Source organism: Sporobolomyces salmoneus (assembly GCF_050403485.1).
Source record: "Sporobolomyces salmoneus JCM6883 DNA, S_salmoneus_JCM6883_v1_ctg14, whole genome shotgun sequence".
Taxonomy (NCBI): domain Eukaryota; kingdom Fungi; phylum Basidiomycota; class Microbotryomycetes; order Sporidiobolales; family Sporidiobolaceae; genus Sporobolomyces; species Sporobolomyces salmoneus.
This window is the reverse complement of record NW_027481149.1, coordinates 304290-327471: the sequence shown is the minus strand read 5'-3', so window position 1 is coordinate 327471 and position 23182 is coordinate 304290. Positions and strand designations below refer to the sequence as shown.

At 50.0% G+C, this 23182-nt stretch overlaps 10 protein-coding genes across 10 annotated transcripts; 6 read left to right on the top strand and 4 right to left on the bottom strand.

Moving 5' to 3' along the window:
- Nucleotides 1-17: 17 nt before the first annotated feature.
- JCM6883_000467 (peptidylprolyl isomerase) lies at nucleotides 18-1361 on the bottom strand (the record flags this gene model as incomplete). The annotated part of the gene is made up of 11 exons (XM_076631129.1): nucleotides 18-62; nucleotides 141-197; nucleotides 279-315; nucleotides 428-473; nucleotides 593-612; nucleotides 702-754; nucleotides 820-928; nucleotides 1009-1061; nucleotides 1148-1186; nucleotides 1250-1285; nucleotides 1359-1361. 11 exons carry the CDS (start codon nucleotides 1359-1361, stop codon nucleotides 18-20), a joined length of 498 nt encoding a protein of 165 aa, XP_076488997.1.
- Nucleotides 1362-1716: 355 nt separating this feature from the next.
- Nucleotides 1717-4722, top strand: JCM6883_000466 (uncharacterized protein; the record flags this gene model as incomplete). The annotated part of the gene is made up of 4 exons (XM_076631128.1): nucleotides 1717-1767; nucleotides 1821-2373; nucleotides 2435-3284; nucleotides 3345-4722. 4 exons carry the CDS (start codon nucleotides 1717-1719, stop codon nucleotides 4720-4722), a joined length of 2832 nt encoding a protein of 943 aa, XP_076488996.1.
- A 676-nt stretch (nucleotides 4723-5398) lies between these two features.
- On the top strand, nucleotides 5399-7802 carry JCM6883_000465 (sugar porter family MFS transporter; the record flags this gene model as incomplete). Its single annotated transcript, XM_076631127.1, has 11 exons — nucleotides 5399-5445; nucleotides 5508-5557; nucleotides 5625-5677; nucleotides 5737-5944; nucleotides 6005-6161; nucleotides 6228-6549; nucleotides 6613-6637; nucleotides 6743-7014; nucleotides 7078-7101; nucleotides 7164-7244; nucleotides 7317-7802. The coding sequence occupies 11 exons, from the start codon at nucleotides 5399-5401 to the stop codon at nucleotides 7800-7802; spliced, it is 1725 nt and encodes a 574-aa protein (XP_076488995.1).
- Nucleotides 7803-8516: 714 nt separating this feature from the next.
- On the top strand, nucleotides 8517-9272 carry JCM6883_000464 (uncharacterized protein; the record flags this gene model as incomplete). Its single annotated transcript, XM_076631126.1, has 3 exons — nucleotides 8517-8579; nucleotides 8660-8932; nucleotides 8994-9272. 3 exons carry the CDS (start codon nucleotides 8517-8519, stop codon nucleotides 9270-9272), a joined length of 615 nt encoding a protein of 204 aa, XP_076488994.1.
- A 365-nt stretch (nucleotides 9273-9637) lies between these two features.
- Nucleotides 9638-13609, bottom strand: CTF18 (Ctf18p; the record flags this gene model as incomplete). The annotated part of the gene is made up of 16 exons (XM_076631125.1): nucleotides 9638-9753; nucleotides 9818-9918; nucleotides 9994-10003; nucleotides 10118-10230; nucleotides 10301-10581; nucleotides 10644-10870; nucleotides 10932-11142; nucleotides 11210-11402; nucleotides 11491-11624; nucleotides 11711-11992; nucleotides 12056-12088; nucleotides 12161-12346; nucleotides 12452-12584; nucleotides 12671-12792; nucleotides 12882-13114; nucleotides 13177-13609. The coding sequence occupies 16 exons, from the start codon at nucleotides 13607-13609 to the stop codon at nucleotides 9638-9640; spliced, it is 2808 nt and encodes a 935-aa protein (XP_076488993.1).
- Nucleotides 13610-14090: 481 nt separating this feature from the next.
- On the top strand, nucleotides 14091-15732 carry JCM6883_000462 (uncharacterized protein; the record flags this gene model as incomplete). The annotated part of the gene is made up of 5 exons (XM_076631124.1): nucleotides 14091-14138; nucleotides 14212-14864; nucleotides 14965-15014; nucleotides 15093-15319; nucleotides 15418-15732. 5 exons carry the CDS (start codon nucleotides 14091-14093, stop codon nucleotides 15730-15732), a joined length of 1293 nt encoding a protein of 430 aa, XP_076488992.1.
- A 421-nt stretch (nucleotides 15733-16153) lies between these two features.
- SEC14 (phosphatidylinositol/phosphatidylcholine transfer protein SEC14) lies at nucleotides 16154-17516 on the bottom strand (the record flags this gene model as incomplete). Its single annotated transcript, XM_076631123.1, has 6 exons — nucleotides 16154-16504; nucleotides 16583-16608; nucleotides 16679-17100; nucleotides 17182-17246; nucleotides 17352-17411; nucleotides 17499-17516. The coding sequence occupies 6 exons, from the start codon at nucleotides 17514-17516 to the stop codon at nucleotides 16154-16156; spliced, it is 942 nt and encodes a 313-aa protein (XP_076488991.1).
- A 130-nt stretch (nucleotides 17517-17646) lies between these two features.
- Nucleotides 17647-20471, top strand: JCM6883_000460 (uncharacterized protein; the record flags this gene model as incomplete). The annotated part of the gene is made up of 7 exons (XM_076631122.1): nucleotides 17647-19094; nucleotides 19162-19265; nucleotides 19324-19541; nucleotides 19616-19702; nucleotides 19786-19847; nucleotides 19932-20231; nucleotides 20321-20471. 7 exons carry the CDS (start codon nucleotides 17647-17649, stop codon nucleotides 20469-20471), a joined length of 2370 nt encoding a protein of 789 aa, XP_076488990.1.
- Nucleotides 20472-21042: 571 nt separating this feature from the next.
- On the bottom strand, nucleotides 21043-21731 carry JCM6883_000459 (uncharacterized protein; the record flags this gene model as incomplete). The annotated part of the gene is made up of 5 exons (XM_076631121.1): nucleotides 21043-21110; nucleotides 21182-21225; nucleotides 21301-21565; nucleotides 21630-21672; nucleotides 21729-21731. The coding sequence occupies 5 exons, from the start codon at nucleotides 21729-21731 to the stop codon at nucleotides 21043-21045; spliced, it is 423 nt and encodes a 140-aa protein (XP_076488989.1).
- Nucleotides 21732-21821: 90 nt separating this feature from the next.
- Nucleotides 21822-22943, top strand: RRF1 (Rrf1p; the record flags this gene model as incomplete). The annotated part of the gene is made up of 5 exons (XM_076631120.1): nucleotides 21822-22206; nucleotides 22276-22391; nucleotides 22455-22715; nucleotides 22781-22845; nucleotides 22928-22943. 5 exons carry the CDS (start codon nucleotides 21822-21824, stop codon nucleotides 22941-22943), a joined length of 843 nt encoding a protein of 280 aa, XP_076488988.1.
- Nucleotides 22944-23182: the final 239 nt, after the last annotated feature.

Sequence of the window (23182 nt, the reverse complement as noted above, 5' to 3'; positions counted from 1 at the left end):
TTTTGTTGCAACACCAATTATTCTGTTTGTTTCTGTGCTATAGGATTCGCGTGAATCTCCACCTATGTGCGTTCCGCAGTCGTCAACCTCTGGCTCGCAGCTCGATGAAGAGATGGGAAGTTGAGAGACAGAAAACGCACCCTTTCCAATTTGATTGCTTGTGTCGGTCGGTACTTGTCTGTCACTGGCACTTTCTCCTATAAGATTGAAGGCAGTATCCGCGTGAGTGTGTGTATACGAGAAGGACGGAATCGAGAAGAGAGAAGAAGGTGACTTACCATCGCGTCTAATGTTGAATCTGCTCCATCGATAACCCTGCAGAGCGATTCCCCAGGTCAAAAGTGTCAGTAAGAGTCAATTCTTTGTATCTCCGTCGATTCGACGAGGAGGAGTAGACGAGGTCAGAAGAAAAGAGATCCTAGCTTACTTTCCAAAAATGCTGTATTTCGTGTCGAGATGAGGTTGTTTCGCATCTACAGAACGTCAGGACAGGGTCAGTGTTTGTACGGGAGCCAGGACTCCGTGTACGACGCGGAGAGGACGCGAGAGGTTGCCCGACGAGGCCAGACGAAGCAGAAAGTAGGATCCTTACATGTGATGAAGAATTGAGATCTACCGAACCGAGATTCGTCAGTCCCCTCACTCTTTCATCACAGTGTACCTCAAGGCTTCGAATTCGAGTGAGTGAAGTCGCAACTCACTTGTTCGTATCCGGTCCCGAATTCGCCATCGCGACAATCCCTCTCGCATTGAACTACTCTCAACAGGGGCTACAATCGTCAGATACTTCACTTTCACATACTCTGAGCTGAGGTTTACCTTTAGAGTTCCTCTCACTTCATCCGCGAACGGTTTCCCCCAAATCGATTGTCCTCCTTTCCCTGTTCCTGTTGGGTCTCCAGTCTGAATCATGAACCCTTTAATATTCCTACGCTCGTCGTGAGTAAGCCGGGAGTTAGTCTATACGCTCTCTCCGAAATCGAAGCAGCGGAAAGGGATGAAATTTACCGGTGAAAGAGACAGCCATCGTATTGCCCTGAAGCTGCTAGCGCTAAGAAGTTCTATACGATGAACGATAGAGCTGTCAGTCGAACAGAACGCCAGCAAAGACGAGCGGAGTGAGGTCAGAGGGGGGAACAAGACTCACTTCAGCAGTTTTTGGTACAGCTTCGCAGAAGATTTCGATCTGTCGCAAGCACATCACGTTTTCAGCTATCATGAGTCGCTGACGAGAGCAGGGAGTGCTTACCTTGATCTCTCCGTGAGAGGTATGGAGCGTAACAGACTAGAGGCGAGGAAACGAAGGGGGAAAGTCAGCGGAAGGGCAGGAGTGAGACCAGGAGCGATAGAGAGCTCACCATGATGGTCTATCTAGCTATTCGATGAGCACAAGTTGAGGTACGGCTGAGTGATCGGGAGTCGAGATGCGTGAGAAGTGAGAATCGGGTCGAGAGGGTAGGCAGTCGATAGCGCGATCTGTAGATGAAGTAGCTTAGGTGTATATGATCTCTGGTAAAGTTCGGAGCAGGCCGAGGTGATGAAGATGGCACAATGAGCGATCGAACTCTCCTCTCCCTTTCCTCATCTCGACTTCTTTCAACTACGGCTCTATACGCTGGGACAGTTACCTAGGCTTATACCTCGAAACCTCAAGACAGTGCACCTGGCTCTCCACAGCCTCATCGACTCTAGAAAGGGAGAAAAGGCTCAGTCAACATGGAAGAGTTTGATCCTCTCAACTCTCCTTCACGCAACCAGGCAGACCCAGTGAGCTCCTTCACACATCATATGGTATCTTAAGCTAACCCTCGTGCGAGTAGATCGTCTCAACTTCACCCTTTTCATCATTGTTTGCCTCTTCCAAAACATTCAACGAACCTCCTCCCTTGATCGACTTTACCTCTTCTCCCTCTCCACCACCACACGTCCCAAAGCCATCCTTCCAACCTAAACCCCTCTCCCTCGCTTCCTCCCGCCAATCGCTGTTCCCGCCTTCGACATTGAACCCTCCTCGACGTTCGAGCCCTCTCAAGTTCTCAATCCTCGAAGACTCGTTCTCCGATTTCCCTCCTTCCTTCTCTGACTCCGACCACACCTCTTCAGCTCTGAGATCCCACCCCGAGCAGCAAGAATGCGAAGAAGGAGGATTAGTTTCATTCGTACAAGATTCTCCTCCCCCTTCTCTTGCTCGACGTCAAGCACCAGCACTTCAGGAGGAGAAAGAGAATGCTTCACCTAGTCCTACGAGAAGAGGGGGAAAGAAGTGGGGGGTCGTCAAGAGAATGCAGGAGGAAAGAGCTAGGAGAAGGAGTCGATCACTTTCTCCCGTGAAGGAGAACGCGAGTAGTCCGTTCGGAGGGAGCACACGTGAAGGTACGTCTCTACGACTCTTAGCGGTACGAACGACGCTGATGTTCTTTGGTCGGAGATGTAGGTGATTCGCTGGCTCAAATTGGGAATTTTGACGTGAGTTTGATTCAGGACGAAGCAGGATCGTTCCTCGTTGCGGAGGATGAGTTCACCGTCTATCAATCTCCCGATCCGAGCGAAAGAATCCCTGCGCAAAGTCCCGGCAACTTATCCCTGATCGGCGAAGAAGAGGAGGAAGAGGAGGAGGAAACGGGAGCGAACAATGATAGGCAGCATCGAGAAGAAATAGTCGATGAAGGGATCTCGGTTGGATTATCGACCATGTTCCTGAACAAACCTACAAACGAATACGATCTCTCGATGCTCGGAGATCAATCGAAATTCGTCTCAACACTCGCAGGAGGAGGAGGAGGAAAAACGTTCGATCAATCGACTCTACCACGACATTTCCAACCTCCAAACCCCTTTCCCTCCTCCTCAATGACACATCTTCCTCGCTCAAACTCATCATCGTCGATTCTCCCACCAGAACTCGTTTCCCCAGTCAAATCCCGTCCAAACAATTCTCGATTTCCTCCCTCTGCCTCGAAGAAACCTTTCCCTTCCCTTTCCGCTCCTTCTTTCGCTACCGACACTCGAGACGAGTCACATTTCTCCCTCGCGTTGCCTCAAGACGACCACTGTTCATTCCTCGATAAATCTTCGCAGTCTTTCATCGAGAAACTCAAATCGCCTCGAAAGAAAGGGAGAATCTCAGCTATGAGCGACATCAGCGAATCTGACGGGACGAGTGAGAGTGATACGAGTCCAGCTCGAATGGGCAGAGGAGCGCGGGGAGGAGATGCGGGAGAAACGACAGAGTTTGGGTTTACTCAGTTGTTGGGATCTCACAAGAGTGACACGAGTACCGCTATGTGAGTCTGTCTCAGGCCATCAAGAGCGAGATTTCTCAGCTAATCTTCTGAACGGGCTAGCTTGAATCAATTACCGCCAACCGCTGTCCTGAATCCTGAATCGACTCGAACGATTGAACTATGCTTACAAGCTCCTATCCGACCCGATCACCCGGTCACTTCGAGTCAGCAAGAAGAAGACGATCTCGCCAGCTCGACTCGAACGATCAAAGCCTCGAAAAAGCCAGAGGAGGAAATCGACCTCATGGGAATGGAAGAACCCTCTCTACTCTTTCAGAACCAAACTCTCGCATTCGCCGGTGATCTCACAATGGAGAACCATTCGATGGCCGCAGCTGGAGATCGTTTATCGGGAGGAATGGGGATGACGAAAGAAACTGGTGCAGAACGGTTAAAGAGGAGAATGGCAGAATTGAGAGCTCAACAATCACTCTATACTATTCCTGCGACTCCAGCTCCTTCCACCACCTCATCATCATCGAGATTCGTTTCGCTCCTCGATCAGACGCCTCAACCTCCCCCGAATTTCTCAGCGCAACCTGTGCCGAGATCGACTGTAAGAAGAACCACACAAGGAGGAGGAGGAGGAGGTCTCGCCCTCGGTCGATCAAAGTCAGAGAATGTCGTCGAAACTGGAGGAGGAAAAGGGACGGTCGTTGGGAAATTGATCTCTTTCGACACTCCCTCGACTTCTTCTCGCGTCGCAACGACTCCTCGCCGAATCGTCTCTTCGTCTACAACGACCACTCGACGACTCCCTCGTACTTCTCTCGCGACTCCCTCGACACGACGCGGAATGACTCATTCAGCGAGTGAGCCGAGCCTAGCACCTCCGAAAACCCCGGGAGAACGGAAAGAAACGACTCGGGCTCGATTGGAGAGGATGAGGACGGAGAGGAAATTGAGAAAGGAGGAATTGTTGAGGAGGTCGAACTCGCCACCGGAGCAAGCGGCGGGAGGAGGAGGATTGAAAAGATCGAATTCGGTTGGAAATCGTTCGGGAGTCGAGAAAGTCGGGATTACGAGATCACAATCGTCGAGTGGTTTGGTCGGATCAGGGGCGGGAAGAAGTTCTCTTGCGGATCTTCGAGCGGGAGGAGGAGAAAGAAAACCCTCGACTTTGACCGAACGAATGGCCGCTTCTTCTTCCACTTCCGCTTCAACGACGACAAGACCTCGAGCATCCATCACGACCAGTACCGTCCGACCTCTCGCATCTCGTTCGGTTTCACCTCTGGAATCGATGCCTCCGCCTCCTTCACGACGAACTTCTCTCGTCCCCCCTTCTCGAATCGTCAAGCGACCTTCCCTCCTTCCGACGTCTTCTTCTTCCACAACAGGTGCTCTTCGCCCTTCGTCAACCTCGTCGTCGAGACCACCTTTGAAACCTACGACTTCTCTCTCGAAACCGGCTGGAACGGGATCCTCGAGGAGGTGATTCTATCGTAGGTAGTTGTGCTGTATTACTGTATCTACTGGAATCGTCCATGGACTCGTTAACGACCGCGAGTTTGAGAAGGCGATTTGTTCATTCGACTCTCTCTTCGAGATCTTGACTTTCGTCGTCTGTCGTATTCTGTCACCGTGAGTGGGATAGTTCGCTCTTCCATGTCGTTCAAGTCTCATCGTACTGACATCGGACCATGCAGGCGTTGTTGTCTCTCGTCTCTCGTAGCAGCTCGCCTCCTTGAATGCTGAACAGAAACTTCTCCTTCAACCTCCGCTCACCTTTCTCCGTTCTCCTCGTTCCGCCTACTGAATCCCCACGTCGAGTGAGTCCGTCACACCCCACCCAACAACGAAGGACCCTTGAGGCATCCCGCGGTTGAGTTTTAGCGCGAAAAATGTCAACTCGAACGCGTGGACGGACCCAAAACGAGCTACGTCAAAACCTTTTTCTTCGTTTTTACGCCGTGTCTGTCGGCCAGTGTGTTGTGTGCGCATTAGAAGAAGGGGGTGAGCAGCAGCATGTCGTTCAGTGCTCCTCCACGTCTCGGAATCGGTGACAGAATTCTTCCGGTTCAGACTAACGTAGCTCTGTCGGTTTCTTCTTCCTCCTTCTACTTACTCGCCTACGCATTTAGCTACAGTACAATACTGACGAAACTCAAGGAATGTGGAGAGTACCGCACCTGTTTCTCAAAGGTGTAGATGGACCATCGTGAGTTCTGAAATCCTCTTCCGTTTCGCTCGTGTTGACTGACTCTATCTCAACTCTATCAGTCTCGTATGGCTCGCATCGACGACAGCAGGAGTCGCATTTCTTCTGTTCGGTGAGTTTTCTCCTCAATCGACGGGAGCTCATCCGTCAAGCTCATGCCTCATTCTGAATGAACGAAGGGTATGATCAAGGGTACATGTCTGGCATGCTCAGCTTGAGCTACTTTCTCGACGTGAGCCCTTCCTCACATCACTCGGATCAAGCCATGGACTGACTCCCCGGATCCTTTAGACTTTCCCGGACACGAGAGATGCGAATGTCGGAGGAATCACGGTCGCTATCTACGAGATTGGCTGTCTCTTTGGCGCGATAGGAGCTATTCTCTGGGGAGACAAGATGGGGCGAAAGACGACAATCCTCCTCGGAATGTTCATCATGATCATCGGGACAGTGATCATGACTTGCTCCTACGGTCTACCGCAGTTTATCGTCGGACGAAGTGAGCTATCTTCTCCTGCTTTCTGTAGAGCGGTGACTGACCTCTTCGCCTTCCTTCCAGTCGTTTGCGGACTCGGAAACGGATTCAATACGGCAACGGTTCCAGCACTTCAATCCGAGCTCGCTCCGCCTGCGATTCGAGGTTCTCTCGTCTTGATCTCCGGAACCCTAATCGCTGTAGGAATCGCTATCGCCTACTGGGTCTCGTTAGGCACATAGTGAGTCCCTCAACAGCTTCGAAACAAACGAGGTTGGTCATTGACCTTCACCTCGTCTCCTCGCAGTTTCGTCGAATCCTCCTTCTCATGGCGTGGACCAATCGCCTTCCAAATCGTCTTCGCCTTGATCACTACCGTCCTCCTCTTCGGTATCCCCGAATCACCAGCCTGGCTCATTCGAAAAGGATACAAAGACGAAGCTCGAGTCACCCTCGCGAAGATTTACCGTCTCGAACCGAACGATCCCGAAGTCGATGGAATGCTCGATGCTGCAGAGAAGAGTAACGCCGAAGTTGCCGCATTCCGATTCAGGGATCTGTTCACGGGTGGACCGTCGCAGAACTTCAGGAGAGCTTCTCTCGCGGTTGTCTCGCAGATCTTCCAACAGGTGACTTACAACCCTTTCAGTTTTCTTCATCAGTGCTCCCGACTGACGAACTTGGCTGCACAGATCACCGGTATCAATCTCGTCAGTTGTGAGTCGATTTTCAAAAGTTTCTCGGTTTTCTCCCCCCAGGTGCCAGTCTGACTCATCCCCGTGCTCCCTCCTCATGATCGACTCCTCTTGAATCCCCTCTTAGACTACGCAAGCTACCTCTTCATCAACACTCTCGGATTATCCCAAACGACCGGTCGAATTATGGGCTCAGTATTATCGACAGAGTACGCTCTCGCTGCAGCAGTCACCGTCACGTTCGTAGATCGACTAGGAAGAAGACCTACGATGGTCGCCGGTGCGATTGGTTGCGGAGTCGCTTTCGTCGCCGCTGCCGTTTTGGTTTACTTCAGCGACCGGGATAACAATCGAGGAGCGGCTTGGGGTGCTGTCGCTATGTATTTCGTTTACAATACTGTAAGCTGTCATATTATCGGTAGTACAAACGAGCGAGAACTGACAAATTCGTAACTTGAAAAGTCTTTTGCCTTCGGTTGGCTTGGGGTTAGTTATCTCCCCGACTTACCTTTCAGCTCACCCAGCTAAAGCCTCCTTCTCCTGCTCAGCAAACTTGGCTTTACCCCGCCGAGATTTCAGGCCTGGCGATTCGATCTCAAGTGAACGGTCTCGCAACCTGTGCGAATTGGGTGAGTTTTTTCTCTTCCCGCTCAATTTTCAATATCCCCTCATCCCCGACTGACCTTCTTCCTGCCATCCAGCTCGGAAACTTCGTCATCGTAATGGTTACTCCCCCAGGTTTCGAGAACATCGGTTGGGCCCTTTACCTTGTGTTCGCCATAATCAACCTTTTCATCATCGCCCCTTCCGTCTTCCTCTTCTTCGTCGAGTCCCGAGGTCGCGGACTCGAAGAGATCGATCTCGTCTTCGCTGAAGCTTACGCCGATCCAACTCTCGGAGGGTACGTCAAACATAGTAAAACTCGACCTCACGTTTCGGGGAGACAACTCGATGCGGAACTTGCGACGGCACTCAGGATTGGGAAACTCCGACATCGGAATGGAGGGGATATTGAGTATGTTGAGGATGTGGGAGGAGCTGGAGGAGAGAAAAGAGGAACGTTGAGGAGGTTGGAGTCGGAGAAGAAACTCGGACCGAGCGAAACGAATAGCTCGAATGATTCTTCGACGAGAGAAGCGGGTGCGAAGGCAGTAGGGGATGACGAAAGGAGGGAGTTTGCATTATAGTCATTTATGAACACGAACGATTGTAAATATAAAACAGCTCCATCTCCTGCAAACGTAATCCACGAATTTTCGATCACTCGCGACTGTACGTGAATTTTCGGCGAGACGGGTCAGGAAGATTCGTGAAGAGTACTGGTTAAATACGAGGACGAGGTCGTTCACCCGTCTGTGGAAGAGGGGTGAGTTCGAAAATACCTTCCTCCCCAAAAATCCTTCGAGTGCTCTCTTCGATTAGACGATCCTTCCTGCTCACCCAAAGGAACAGGGCTCTATCGTAGTGATAGTGTCTACGGCCCTTGTTGATTCCTAAAGACCCGTCCGAGAAGGCGAAGATAGCAACCACTCGAACCTGATCTACATATCACTTGCAGGTTCGAATCAACGCGACGAATAGGAACATTGTCGAGAAGGTATTGAAAGCTAATAGCCGGATCAACGGGGGCAATAGGAAGCAAATAGAGTCTCCAGCTCTGTTCATCACACGAAAAACTCAACTTCGCAGGAGGTTGTTTTGACCCGCCATCCTCTCCTCTCTTCTTTTCCTTCACCGCTGTGCTACAAGCAAGAAGGAATGTACAAATCCTCCGGTCACACTGCTCTGCTCTGAGGGCTATAAGAGCGTCCTATCCTCCCCTTTCTTTCCTTCTCTCTCACCACTCTCTCACATTCTCCTTCCTCTTCGCTCGCTCTTCGCACTCTCTCTCGCACACAAGAATGTCTTCCTTCACTTCCAGCTTCTTGAGCTTCATTGGTCTCAGGTCTACCTCGAAACGAGCTGTTCGTCCTCTCCTCTCTCTCTTTTCCCGTGTGATCAAAGCCTTCGAGACTGACTCTCGCTCTCTCCTCTCCCTCGTCAGACCCCTCAAGTCATCTCTTCTATCGTCGACACGATCTCTGAACCCTCAATCCACGATCGTTCAATCTACTCTGCTCCTTCGCTTCGTTCTCCTCATCTCGCTTTCGAATCTCCTCTGTTCAAAGCTCATCCCGCTCGTTTCGTCTCCCTCTCCGAATTGATCCCTGGACTCGCACCTCCTTCGGAAGTTCAACTCTCAGACCTCGAATCGGTCGAAGCGGAAGGAGAAATCGTCGGATTCGAAACGAAGGAAAAGGACGAGCTCAAATCGAGAGTGAGTTCTCCTTCCTCTCTCGTCTCTCTGGTATTGAGCTGACACTGTTCTTCCTCGTTAGCTCGAACAATGCCTCACGTACACTCCTCCTCCTGCTCCTACTCCCGAGCTCGAACCCTGCTCCCCTTCACCAATCTCGATCTTCGTCTCTTCCTTCTTCGAATCGAAACCGAAACAACGAGCTCAACCCAGCTTGTACCTCAACGAACATGAATGGGCCTTCTGCAGGGAGCACAAGCTCTCAGCGGAAGAGTTCCTCGAACTGGACTTCGACGCCGTGTTCTCCCCGAAATTCAACGAAAAGTGTTTCCCTCCTCCTTTCCCGCCTAGAAGAGCTTGAAACTACCCTTACTTCACTCCTTGTCTTATTTGTCGATAGAGCGTTCTTGTTGCTAGACTTCCCTCCTGTGTTGTTGTATCGAATTCAATCTTGTCTCAGTTTCAAGTCCTAAAAGCTGAGTTCTTTGCCACGGGACTTGACGAGAGTGCCCGAAACCCTCGGCCGCATGCTGTACTGCTGAGCGAACGCGCAAGCCGGATCGAGCGAAGTCTGAGATAGGGAACCTGAAAAACGAAGAAGAATTACATGCAACAATTGAAGAAAACGAAAGATAAGTCACCCAGATAAGCTATTCCTCGCTCGCGCTACCCACTGCTCAATCCCCTCTGTCCCCTCTCGACATCTGACCGTCCCACTCCCTAGCTCTAGGCGAAGAAGTCGGAAACTCTCTTTGTCGTTCTGACGGCATTCGAGAACCCTTCGTTGAACTTGTACATGGTTTGTTTGACTTTCTTCGGTGGTGGCGGTGCGAGTAGAGCAGCTAGACGAACGGAGAACATTACTCAGTCGACGAAACGGGAAGAGGAAGGAAAGCAAGAACTGACCAGCTTCCTGAGATGCAGTCAAAGGTTTCGCAACGATTGCGCGACCGAAGAAATCGACGGCTTGTTTCGTCTCGGGCGCGATCGCTGCTGCAGCGGGTTTCCTGCGAGCGAAAGAATCGAATCGTTAGTGAAAAACTCGGATATTGGTCGAGGGAGCGGAGACGGAGAGGACGAACGTCTTGTAGGCTGATAAGATAGACGAAGCGTCTTTCGAAGTTCCATCGCTTTCGCCTCCTCGTCGTAGCAATTCAGCGTCGACCTAGAATGAATCGAGAATGGGTAAGTCGAGCTCTCTGGGACAAGCTGAAGTGAGGTAACTCGCCTCTCGGTTGATCATTTGTCGAATGGCGTAACGTCCAGGAGCGATATCGCTCGCACGTTTACCCTCATAATGAACGAAAACGTCGATCGGCCTTCACATCCAAAAAGAAAGTCAACTCTTTACGAAACTCTATCTGGTCGAAAGAGGAGCGTAGAACTGACGGATCGAGTTTGTAAGACAATTGACCCTCCTCATTCTTATCAATCACGAAACTCGTTTTCGTTAAAATCATCGTATTGACCGTTCTCATTAATCGTTGTCGTTCTTCGTTCTTGACGACTTGACTATTGATCGGTTTGAGATCGGGAGCGACGATTCGATTGAAGAGTGGGAGGAGTTCGGAAACGATCGCGGGTCCTGTGAAGGTCGATTTGAGGGAAAGGGGGAGGTTGAGAGAGAACATGGAGGCGATTTCGTCGTGCGCTGTTCGTTGGAGATACATCTATCGATTAACGAGAGAGTCAACAATTTCGTAAAGAGGGACAAAGAGCGAGGATGAGATACCTCGTAATCGGTTTTCGGTAATTCGACGGGATTCGGAGTTTGACTACTGAACAAAGGATACCACGGCACGAAAGAGTACGGAACGTATCCCAGTAGTTCGTAATCACGATCCGTTCGGAGTTTCCCATCGAGTCGATCGAAGAAGAACAACCAATCGAGCGCGTCGGAGATCCGTGGGAACGCTTCGTTATCCGTATCTCTTGCCAATAGGTAATTCTCGAAGCAGCCTACACGTCCATACGATCAGCGAGAGAACGCGTGTGGAGAAAGGTGAGAGAGTAAACTGACCTTGAGCTATTTTCTCGTATTCTCCCGAAGTTTGCACGTCCCTCACCAACCTCGCAACGTATCGATCATCCGTCGAAACTCCTTTCTTCCTCGAAGGTTTCTTGAACAATCGATCCAGGACTTGAATCGATGAAGTTCCCGTATCTTTCATTCCGAGCGAAGTTGATCGAATCGCTTTCTCGTCGACAACGTTGCCTCTTCGTTTGATGAACTGCATTCGTAGCGATTCGACATCAGCTCTACAAGGTATGAGCGATAGAGTGAGTCAGAGAACGCACTTGTAGAGTATTGAGACAAGATCGCAAATCTCCTTCAGCAGTTTCGACCAACAAAGTCAAGTGTTTATTCTCGGCTTTCATCGATTCGAATTCACAAATCGTTCTCAATCGTTTCGTCAACATCGTATTCGTAGGTGGTTGGAATCGAATGATTTTGGCAAGGGGTCGTAAAGGTCGAAGAACTGGTGCATATCTATTTTCGACAATCGACTTTCAGTCTTGTAAGCCGCAGAAAGAAAGGGACGAGAGAGAGAGAGAGAGAGAGAAGGGAAGACACTTACAGATCGTTACAGATACAAATGATCGGTCTCAATAACGGTCGATCTTTCTTCCCTTTCGAACCGTTCTTTCGTTTGACCGGTTTCTTCGTCGAACTTCCTTCCGTAACTAGTTTGACCAAAGTCTTGATGAAGCTCTACACAAATGACCATCGTATAAGTGAGCTCCAAACCCCCTTACTTCTGCAGGAGTAATCAGAGGTCAGAAGAAATGAAAGCTCACTGAATCTCCCCCATTAGCAGCTCCATCAATCTCATCCACCACGACACAAGTCGGTCTCGCCCTTCCCTCACCTCCTCCTTCTCCATCCCGTTTCTTCTCCTTCTCGTTCCATCCCAAACTCAAACTTGTCGAATCCAATGCGTTTCGAATTCGTTCTTCGACGACTCGACCCGTTCGGTCGTCGGAGGCGTTGATCTCGTGGACTTGATAACCGGCTTGTCGAGCGAGAACGTGAGCGAGAGTGGTTTTACCGAGTCCGGGAGGGCCGGAGAGGAGTAGGATCTGAGGGACAAACGGTGTGAGGACCGAGCGGAGAACGGGAAGAGAGGAAGAAGGAAGACTGACTTTCTCGTGAGGACGTCCATACGGATCAGGAGCCTGGAACACAACGAAGAAGCGCGATCAGAGCTTTCAGTGTCAGTCTCGAGGAGAAAAGGGGAAAAAACTCACGATTTCCTCCCCATATCCACCTGCCCCGTTCCCTCCGAAACTATTCCCATCCCTCCCCCTCTTCCCAGCGTTCCTTCTCTCCTTCTTGATCGCTCCTGCAGCTCCTCCCGTTTTACTGCCTTTCGAACCTTTGAAAACGCATTGATCCCATTCTTTCAACCAACTCAAAGCGGATCTATGCACTCTCTACTCACACGAAACGATTGATTTCGCGTCAGTGAGGACTCACGTAGGAGTAAGGATGGGAGAGAGGGAGAGAGAGGGAGAGAGAGAGGGAGAAGAGGAACGAACCTCGTCTCCGAGGAGATCTGTGAACTTCTTGGGTCGATAACGGTCGGTCCATAACTGAGTCTCGATAATTCCACCCTCCACAACAGCTTCGTTCTCTTTGTTATCTGTCGATGAACCGAATCTTGCGCTAGTACTGAACGATATACAAGGAAAACGAGAATCAGCGGATCGTTCACGAAGATCTGCATGACCAGCCAAGAAGGGACAATGGTAGCTTACGCATCAGCTTCTTTCTGTTTCTTCAACAAGACCGCATCTTTCTCGATAGATTGTACCATATCCTTGAACGGTTTCTCCAAACTCCCTTGTGCCAATTTCGCCAATTCTTTCGGATCTTCTCCCTAATCATCGTCCATCGCACAATCAACGCAGTATCTCATCAGCCTGATTCCGACTGAAGAGATAAAGAAGCGAGGAGGGGTGGACGAACCGAAGATTTATTGAACCCGATTCTCGAAGAATCCAATCGTTTCTTCCTACGAAGAGTGATCTTTGTCCCGTCTAACCTCGTAGCTTGTAAAGAGGTTTGTTCGATCCATCCAGAGCTTAAGGAGCCATAGGAGGAGGAGGTAGAAGTAGAGGGTTGACCGAGGTTGAGGGAAGAAATTGAACCGTATTTCGAGGTGAAATCGTAACTTTCTCCAACGAGGGGTTTCCGAGAAACTGCAGTTCTCCCGCTGCTTAGTTTGATGCATATGAGCCACTAAGCGAGTAAGGGAACGCACCTTTCGTAGTTGTAGTCGTACTCGCGGCAGAGAACTCGAATTCCTCATCCCCAAACTCTTCCTCTTCCTCGAAAACGATCCTAGCTTTTCCCTTTGACGCGTCCGTATTTCCTCCCACTGTTCCATCCGCTCCATTCCCACCTGGAAACGCGTCATTAGACACGGTTTTCGATAGATTCGAGGTTGACGCGACTGAAGAAGAAGTAGAAGTAGAGGATTCGTCTTGTAAAGCTGTCTGAGCTTGTCGGATCTCGTTCAAAGCATCTGAGTCTTCGTCTACATCGATATCGAGGTCACTAGGTGGTTGCTCCTCTTCGTCTTCGTGGGGGTTGGAGAAGTCGAGGAAATCTTGATCTGGTTCGAGGATTAGGCGTTTACGGGGGATTGTAGAAGAGGAGGTGGGAGGCCGGTTCAGTTCAGCTAGTGCTGACATGGAGGATGGAGCGAAGAAAGGGAAGGAAATGATGAGTTGTGGGAGAGCGAAAGTCAAGCGACGAACTTCGGAGACGTTTCTTGTCTTCCTCACCTCTCGCTCGCAGGTTTCTTCGACTCGAATTCGACTCTCCGATAGACACCAGACCTTGAAGTACATAGACTCAGCCTAGAGCTACTCGATCCTGCTACCTCCACTTGCCACCAACCTCTCTCCCTCCCTCTCTTCTGCTCATACCAGCTGCACCATGTCCCAACCACTGTTAAGATCAACACTACAAAAGCAATTCCCTATCCGAGTTCTCTCCCGTCCCTCTTCCTCTTCGTCCAGTTCTCCTCCTTCAACATCCACCGCCTCTTCCTACCTCGCCCAACAAGCCCTCCTCGAAGAAGAAGAAGCACTAGCAGAGCGTAAACGTAAAGAGAAATTGCTACCTGAACTGAGGGAACCCGCATGGGATGGGGAAGAAACGAGGGAAAGAATGTTGAAACGAATCATGGCGGATCAATACAAGCCTCTCAAGATCAAGGTACGCCGACGCTTCTCCCTTTATCTGCAGTCAGTCGTAGTGATGGAGCTGATCAAGGCGCTTCATCGTACAGGGTTATCGAAAAGAAATCCCGAAACCTTCACCACTTCCATCTCAATTATTCGCTTCCCCTTCCCCTTCCTCATCTCCCGTTCCTTCCGAACCCTCACCGACGACAGAAGGTCAAACGAAACAACCTTGGGAATACGATACGACTTTTAAACCTCCAGAACACTACCAACCCGCATTAGGGTACCGTCCTTCCTCCTCCCTGCTCGTCAATCCTCAAACTCTCGATTCGAGAGGTCGTTCCTCACGACGAAGCGATAGTTCCGCGATCAAGAAGAAGATAGTGGGAGGTAGTGGATCGAACGGTTCGACTGGAGTTGCGGGAAAACGGGAACAAGCTCGAAAATTGAAGATTTTCGATGCCTACGAAAAAACCCTCGACTATAAAGGCGGTTTACACAAGCTTTCTCCCTCCAGCTCCTCCCCCGCTGCTACCAATGAAAGTGAGATGGATGAAGTAGTGGATGGGAGTAAAGATGTTGAAGGATCCTTAATGGCAGGACAAATGCGAGTGTACGAAGGATTCATCGAAGAGAAGATCAAGAAAGCGAGAGAACAAGGGTTGTTCAGGAACGTGAAGGGGAGGGGGAAACCTTTGCCGAGGGATGAGGAGGAAGGGAATCCGTTCATTTCGAGAGATGATTTCTTGATCAACCGGTGAGTAGTACCCCTCTTTTCTGGTGCAAAAGGGGACGCCCTGCTCAAGTCCAGTCGAGAGAAGGCGACCGCTGATGACTATTCGGCGATGGCACGACAGGATATTGAAAACGCAAGATGCAGCTCCTCCTTGGATTGAGCTACAAAAAGGTACCTCTGCTCCCTTTCCCTTCTCTTTCCTTCTCTCTCTCCCTCACTTACTGACCCCTCGTCACCCCGCTCTAACAGAATTGGAGCATTCCCTCTCTACCTTCCGTTCCACTCTCTCTTCCACCTGGGTCCGTCGAGCCATCCGAATCCGTTCCTCCGAAGGCTTGACTGCCTCCTGTATCACCGAGATCCAACAAGGTTGGAGAGATCGGGAATGGGAACAAAAGGAAAGGGGTTATCATGATACTGCCGTGAGGGAATTGAACGATTTAACTAGGAGGTTCAACATCATTGCTCCTTACCATGTACGTTTCCTAGCTCTCTCTCTCTCTCTTTCCTTCCTCTCCAGCGCGGGAGAGAGAGATATGACGGTACTGATGCAGCCGAGAGGGCGGTGACGTAGGTGAGAAGACCGCTCTTGACGCTAGAATCCGAACTCTTCCGTACAATCACTTCCTCCTCCCCTCACATCGCTTCCGAACTCTCCCGTCGTCTCTCCCAAGGTACTCCCCCTTCTTCTCCGTTAGCAAGAGAAGAGAGATGGCTCGACGATGATGACGAGGGAGTGAAGAATTTGACGGCGGAGGATATGGGAGGAGAGAAGAAAGCGGTCAAGGAAAGTATGTGGAAGGCGTTTAGGAGGGTCGTTGTCGAAGTATTGGGGAAGGGACCGGATGAGACGACGACGGGGAGAGTGAAGACGGTACAGAGGGAGTGAGTAAACGCTTAGACGAAGGAGGGGATAATTTTTTTTTTTAATATCGCGAAATGGAAGAAATAGACGGTTTGTTGTTGTCTTCCGTTGCGCTCGGTCCGTGCCCCGTGACGAACCGAGCAGAGATCTCTTGTTAGCTCTCGCTTCGTTCAAGATAATGGTAGGAAAGGCAGAGAAAGGCAAGGTTGAGGTTTTACAACGGAATAACGAAGACAGGTATTTTCGTCTATGCGGAGAGAGCAGTCGGAAAGGAGAGGTAAACGAACTGAATCGAACTAAGGTTGTTAGATGAAGTGAAATCGAAGTAGAGAAAAACGTATGAAGATAGAGAGATAGGGAAGGACAGTCAGTTACGGAGGAGGATGAAGAAGAAAAAAATCGTGAAAAGGCACAATAAAAGAAAGGGTTCCTTGAGTTCACATCTCTAAGCAGCGACGACCTGTTGTTGTTGACCCGGTGGTGCGATCTTTCCCGCGTTCTCTCCATTCTCGACACTAACGCTCTTCTTAACCTTTTCCAACGCTTCCTTCTGTTCCTCCTTAGTTCTCCCCTTCCAAGGTCCCGCATCACTCATCGAACATCCTCCGGGACAGTCACAAGATCCTCCCAAGAATTTCGGTAGACTGTCGGCGGGGCATTGACGCAAGAGTTCGGATTGGTAAGAGGAACCGAGAATGTGGATTTTGGCGACCGTTGCAGGGTCGAGCCAGCCTTTGACGAGGGACCAGACGGTAGAGAATCCGAAGGGGGCGTTGATTACGTAGAATTTACCCATCTAGAGCGAAAGAGACAGATTGAAGTCAGTTTTCAGAAAACGTTAATCCGGGCGAGAGGGAAAGGGTCGAGGATTCACCGATTCAGGGTAGTTGTTTTGGGAGACTACGAAGAGAGCATGCGAGTCAACACGAGAAGACACAGGCAGAAGCAAGGAAAATGAGATAGAACTCACCAGCCGAAGCTTCTTGAACGTAATTCTTAACTTGGTAGAAACTCCTCAATCCAACTCCCTTCAAATCCATAATCGTACAACTCGTCTCGATCAAATGACCCGCCAATTCCGAACAAATGGGTAACCTATCCCTTTGGAATTTCTCATATTCAACGACGAGCGATTGAATCTGTCGTTCCGGAGTCGTAACTTTGTACAATTCCGTCAAATCGAGTTTTCCCAACTGTTCGATATAGATCGGTCGACCATCGACGTCCGTCTTGTGGTAGAATCGTGGGTAGAGTTTATCGACTTGAGGTTTTTCGGAATATTCGAAAGTTTCGTACAGTTCGTCAACGTGGAACGATTGTTTCCATTTTTGTGTATCGATCCACATTTTCTTTGCGAGGGCTACGTCGAATTTACGAGCTCGAAGGAATCGACTGTGAGCAGCAAATACCAGAGTAGTGTAAGTGTGAATCAGCAAACTGACTGCGAAACACTACACGCTCGACCTGACTCACAGAAGCATAGCATCATCGTGCTTGGTTGGGTCATAGAATCCCTCTACTTTCAATTCCTCTTTGAACTAACAGTTGATGAAGAGAGAGTGTCAGTCGCGTCAGTTCGATCGATCTCAACTCGGTCGAGAGGCGTTACCTGAAGGGAACGCGATAGAGAGATGAAGACTTACTTGAGCAAGGATCTGAACTTGTTCAGCAGTTAGGTGGCCTGGATGACCCGAGAGAGGCGCCTGTTTGAGGAAAACACGATATCGATCAAAAGAGCGGTGGATCGGTCAGTCGTCTGAGTGCGGGCCTGATTGAGGTGTGTTGCTTACCTTTGTTGCGGCAGTCATCGTGTCTGGTCACAGTCGGATGAAAGTGAGAGAGAGAAGTTCGTCTCGCACTTCCGTCGAATTCGCACTGTGTCATCGGTTTCTCTCTTGCGTCTTTCTTCTCCCATTCTCCCCTACTATTGCAGGAGACATGCCTCAACAATCCGACACATTGCCGCCTCCTTCGCCGTCCTCTCCTCATTCGACCCGTTCTCGCTCACGACGTCGCCGATTCCTCTCCAAGCCAAGACGACCACCTCGCCTAACCTGGCAATCCGCTTCATTCCAATTCAGTCTCCTAACGACTTTCATCGTGATCGCGTTCCTGTGGTCGATCGTCCCTTTCTCGTTCCTGTACCTCCTCTACACCCTCCTCACTTCATTCATTCCTTCTCTCGACTCTTATCGTCCCGCACCGAATCATTTGGCCCTCAAAATCGTCCATTACGTTTGGTTGAGTTATTGTATAGCAGAAGTACCGTTCACGATCACGTATAAGTGGTTGGGGTGGAGACAACAAAAGTTGAGGAAACCTTTGCGTCATTCGAGGAGACATTTGAGGGGGTTGATTTTGAGGAGTTTGGAGAATGGATTGACGTTGGAACAGGAGTATGAAATGGAACATCAAGGACAGGAGGACGGAGAGGGAGAAGGAGGGGGAGAAGACGGGAAAAAAGAAATTCGCTCAACTTCGCCGGAATTGACCGTCAAACCTCAACAAACTTGGGTAGAAGGACAACCTGGAACGAGCACGACTAAACGAGTGAATCGCCTACGAGGGGACGGAGCCGCAACTCCAGAACTTTCGACCATGTCATTGAATCCTTCGACGGATTATCTCTCGGCTAGACAACAACTCCCAACTCTCCGTACCGACGACCCACTACCTCTCCATCCCTCAACTTCTCGCTCGACCATCGATTCACCTCTCGACGAAGGGTTCTCCGGTTCGAGAATCTCCCTCGATTCAGCTTTCGTTTCGAACTCCTCTCCTACGAAATCTCGTTCGAGTTATCCTCCTCTCCCTCGGCAACCTCAACCTCGGAAAACGAAATCCTCTCGATCGATTCATCACGGTGCTCCCATTCGAGGATTCATCGATACACCGTTGTCCCCCTCTGATCCACGAGCAATCGATTTCCGAAACTACCTTCGATACTGGTTCGCCGGTTGCGAATTCACGGAAATCAAGAAACTCAACATGGCCGATTGGCTCGCGTGGTCCTTGTACGGTACGACTATGGAATCGCTCGAAGAAGAACGGAGGGAGTGGGATCGAACGGGAAGACCTCCTTTGAAACTCGACGATGGAATCACGTTGGACGCGGACGATTCGGACGATTTCGATGAGGATACGATGATTGAAGGAGATAAATATGGATTAGTGATGCATTGTGTCGAATTGGTGGAGGCGAGAGCGGCACATAGGTTTGAGACGGGCAGGAACGAGAAGATTAAAACGTTGAGATTGACGTTGGATCCGGTTAGGGTCACCCAGAGACCGTTGATCTTGTATTTGGTCGTCGCTTTACTACAGAATGGAGTGTTGGCGGCGACGAAATTGAAAGGGTTTAGGGAGTTGAGGGACGGGAAAATAAAGTGAGCTCATTACCCGCTCTTCTCTCTTTCTGCAGAATGAGTAGCTAATCTCGATTTGTTGGTAAAGGTACTTGTGTCGAGTCCCAAAAGATTGGACTCCAGATCGAAACGGTGACGAATCGACTAAACCTCTCGTTTTCATTCACGGACTTGGAATGGGTTCCGCTCAATGTACGTCTCACTCTCACCTTTCCCTTCCTTCTCCTCACTGACCCCTCCCTGCTGCTAGATGCTACATTCATGTCCTACCTCTGTTCTCACCGTTCTTTCCGGAATCGCCCAATCTTAATCCTGCTTCAACCTCACATCTCGATGTCATTCTTCGAGCGAGCGTACCACGATCCACCAGATCAAGAGATCTTGGTCGCAAGTCTGGAGAGGATGATGAAGAGGTTAAAGTTTGAGGATGCTGGGGGAGCAACGATTTTATCTCATTCGAATGGAACGGTAGGTCGATCTCTCAGTGCACTTGAGTGCTTAACACGAGTATTGACGAGTGCGATGAGGTTGTCTATCTGCAGATCGTGCATTCGTGGTTGGTGAAAAGTTCGCCGGGTTTGTGCGCGAGGAATTGTTTCGTCGATCCAGTTTGTTTCTGTCTATGGGAGGTAAGTTTTTCTCACTTATCTGTCTCTCACCTCGTCAAGGCGAGAACGAATCCGGATTGACATGGCTCCTTGTTCCGTCGTAGCCGTTCGTTTGCTACAATTTCCTTTACTCTCAACCCAAAACTCCAATCGAATACCTCATGCGGTTCGTCCCCTTCTGTCCCTTCTCCCTCTCCCCCTCCGTCCCCTCCTCTCCGGGACTTTACTGATTCGAGACTGTCTCATGTAGGTACTTCGTTTCGCGCGAACTCGGAATCGCGATAATGCTCTCCCGCACTTTCGAATGGACCTCAAACCTCCTCTTCCCTTCCCAAATCCCGAACCTATCCGATCCTACGAAATCTGCAGTATTCTTAGCGGAACAGGATTCGATCCTGAACGCTGAGAGGGTCAAGACGTACCTCAAGAGGAATGGATTCAAGGAGACGAAGGAACGAACAACAGGGAGAGATGGAGATGGAGAGGGAGGGAGGTTGAAGGTGTTTGAAGGGTTGAAACATGGGCAAAGTATGATTGGGGAAGGTGAAGCGTGAGTCCTCATACTCCTTCTCTCATCTCGAACCGAAACAACCGGAGAGCTCGAAGCTGAGACGATGTGACGTGATGTGCAACAATCAGGTTCGAGGAGATCATGGAATGGGTCTGTAAGGCCCCGAAAGGAACACTCGCACCAGGAACTGCTTCACCAGCTCAATCTCTTCCACCGTCGTTGGCGAATTCGGGAGCGGAGGATGCGGCGACTTCTTCGACTGCCGAGGAGACGACTTAGCTTCAGCTTCGATGGACAAACTCGGTCACCCTCCTACGATACTTTGGACTTCCCCTTGAAGGTTTTGTGTGCATTATTTCCAGCCTTTGCTAAAAAATAGATTTTGTTTTACTCCCTTTCCCGTACCCGTGAGCTCGTACATAGATATATGATATGGCTTCGTTCCGTTCTCTCCTCTCTGTCTCTGTTAGTATGTATCTGCATTCGGATCGGTTTGTCGGTAAATAGCTTCAATCGGAAATCGTACTCGTTATAATCTGAGTTTGTACGGTTTTGCTTGAGTTCTGCTCGCGATTTTGACCTGTCCGTTCTCGGAAACCAGATGAGAGAAGTCCTGCTGCCAGACGAGAGCAGCTTGATGTCAAGAGTGCAGAGAATGCGAGGTGAGCTCGGGGAGCAAGACTAATTTTAACAGCTTTAAAAGCGAACTATCTCGCTCTGCCCTGGTAGCGGCTCCGTGGTGAGCTTCCGTGCAAGAGAAAGCTCGTGCATCTAGTGAGACAGGTGGGTATAGTATTGACATATCGCAGTCGAAGTAAGGGTATCCTTTCTTTTCGTTTCCAACTCCTTTCTATTCCTCTTCCATCCCTTCTTCGTAATCGTCTTTCGGTCGCACGACTGTCGGTAGCGGGAAATCTCCTGTGGACGATGAGTCGAAGAGTTCGGTCAGTAACAGGATAGGCGAGACAATGAGAGGGAAGGAAGCGAACCATCTGAACTCTTGAAACTGACTCCAACTTCTTCCGCTTCACGCCTGTGGGTAGAATCTTCGATAGTAGTCAGTCCTTGTCGGTACCGCAAGTGCTGACTGATATACGGATCGACTCACAGTCCCAATTTATCCGCCGTACTCTTCTCATCCGTCAATCTAATCCAACTTTCCTCCGCTCCTCCTTCTTCTCCCGCTGCTGCTACCGCCGAGGGCTCGAGTCTCCACAAAGCGATATCGCTAGCCTTCTTCGGAAGCTCCCCTAGCTCGGAGAACTCGAGTTCAGGAGCTGAAGCATCGGAAGAACTGAATTCGAGCGCCGAAAGGAGAGTTTGTCGTAGCGATGAGAGGGTCGAGGACGATGTCACGGGGAGGAAGATCGTAGCTATGCACTCACGAACACAGTCAGGATCAGAGGTAGAGGGAGAGGAGAAGGGAAGTTGACGTACTTTTAGCGAGTTTGAAGCGGAGACAGGTGAGGGGATGTTTCGGCTATTGAAGGGGATCACTGTGAGCTATAGATCAGATACAGGAGAGTCTGAACTGACCATCTTGAGTGAATGGGATGATGTCAAAAGGCGGAATTCATTTCTCGATCTCTCTTTCTCTTTCCTCCCGCCGACTCAGCTCAGATCTCGATCATGTCATACCGAGTAGTTCAATCTCTTATTCGACCCACGCTACGAACCGCTACCCGCGCCCCTACGCTCCTCGTCCGCGCTGCTACTCCTCTACCCCTCTCTCCTCCCCTCTCTTTCTCCCGCACGAAGAAAACGAAAGCCTCGAAGAAATCCGCCGCAACTCTTTACCAAGAAGGGGACGAAGAGTACGCCGATGGACCTGGAAAAGGTAAAGGAGGGAAGAAAGGGAAAGGGAAAATGTTGACAGAAGACGAATTGACCGATATGCAATTACCTGGAGAGAAATTCGAGTTGAAAGTATTGGAGGAGAGAATGAAGGATGGGATTGAAAGGTTGAGGGTCAGTTTGAAGACGGTCGTGGGGAGAGTTGGGAGAGTTTCTCCAGGTAGGTTCTTCAAACTTCCTCTCCTCAGCTTCCTCTGAGCTATGGTTGCTGATCTACGTGCATGTACAGCGCTGTTGGATAATATCAAGGTTGAAACACCGGAAGGAAAGAGACCTTTGAACGAATTCGCGACCGTTTCAGTCAAAGATGGGAAAGATTTACTCGTGACTTGTTACGAAGAAGCAGTACATTCTTCCCTTCCTCTCCTTCTTCCGTCCCACTATGCTCACCCCCTTCTCGTGCTGCAGGGCGTGAAACCCGTCACAGCAGCGATCTACGCCTCACCTCTCAACCTAACTCCTCAACCTTCCGGTGCAACTTCAATTCGAGTCCCCGTCCCTAAACCCGATTGGGATAAACGACAAGGACTCGTCCGGGACGCTCAGGATCTGTGTGAGAAGGCGAGGATCGCGATTAGGCAGACGAGGAACGATGGACAGAAGGAGATCAAGAAGGATGTCGATGGGAAAGTGATTGGGAAAGAGGAAGGGAGACAGGAAGGGAAAAAGGTCAGTTTCGACTCGACCTCTCAGTTGGCGTTAGAGTGCAACTGACGATCGACGTCTGGGCACAGCTCGACGAAGGAACAAAGAAGAAAACGGCAGAAGTCGACAAAATCTTTGAGGATGCGAAGAAGGTGTACGTAATCTCCTCCACCGAACTCGCGTGCTCGTATATCAAAGGCAAAGAGCTGACCCGAGACTCTGCTTGGTGTAAATAGATTGATGGACGAATAGAGCTCGACTTTGCGAACCTGAAGAATTCACCGATGTTTGTTTTAGTGACGCTTACAATACTCTGAAATATTGGTGTCGACGCAATCCACATCATCTTGATCCTATCAGGTCCTATCTAAAGGTCTTGGCTGTGACTCGAGGGCTGTCGCGAAATCGAGTCGCACCGAGAGAGTTTCGCAATTTTCTTTTTCTTTCTCCTGTGCCCTTTCGACCATCACTTCCCACTAGCTTCTCTCTCT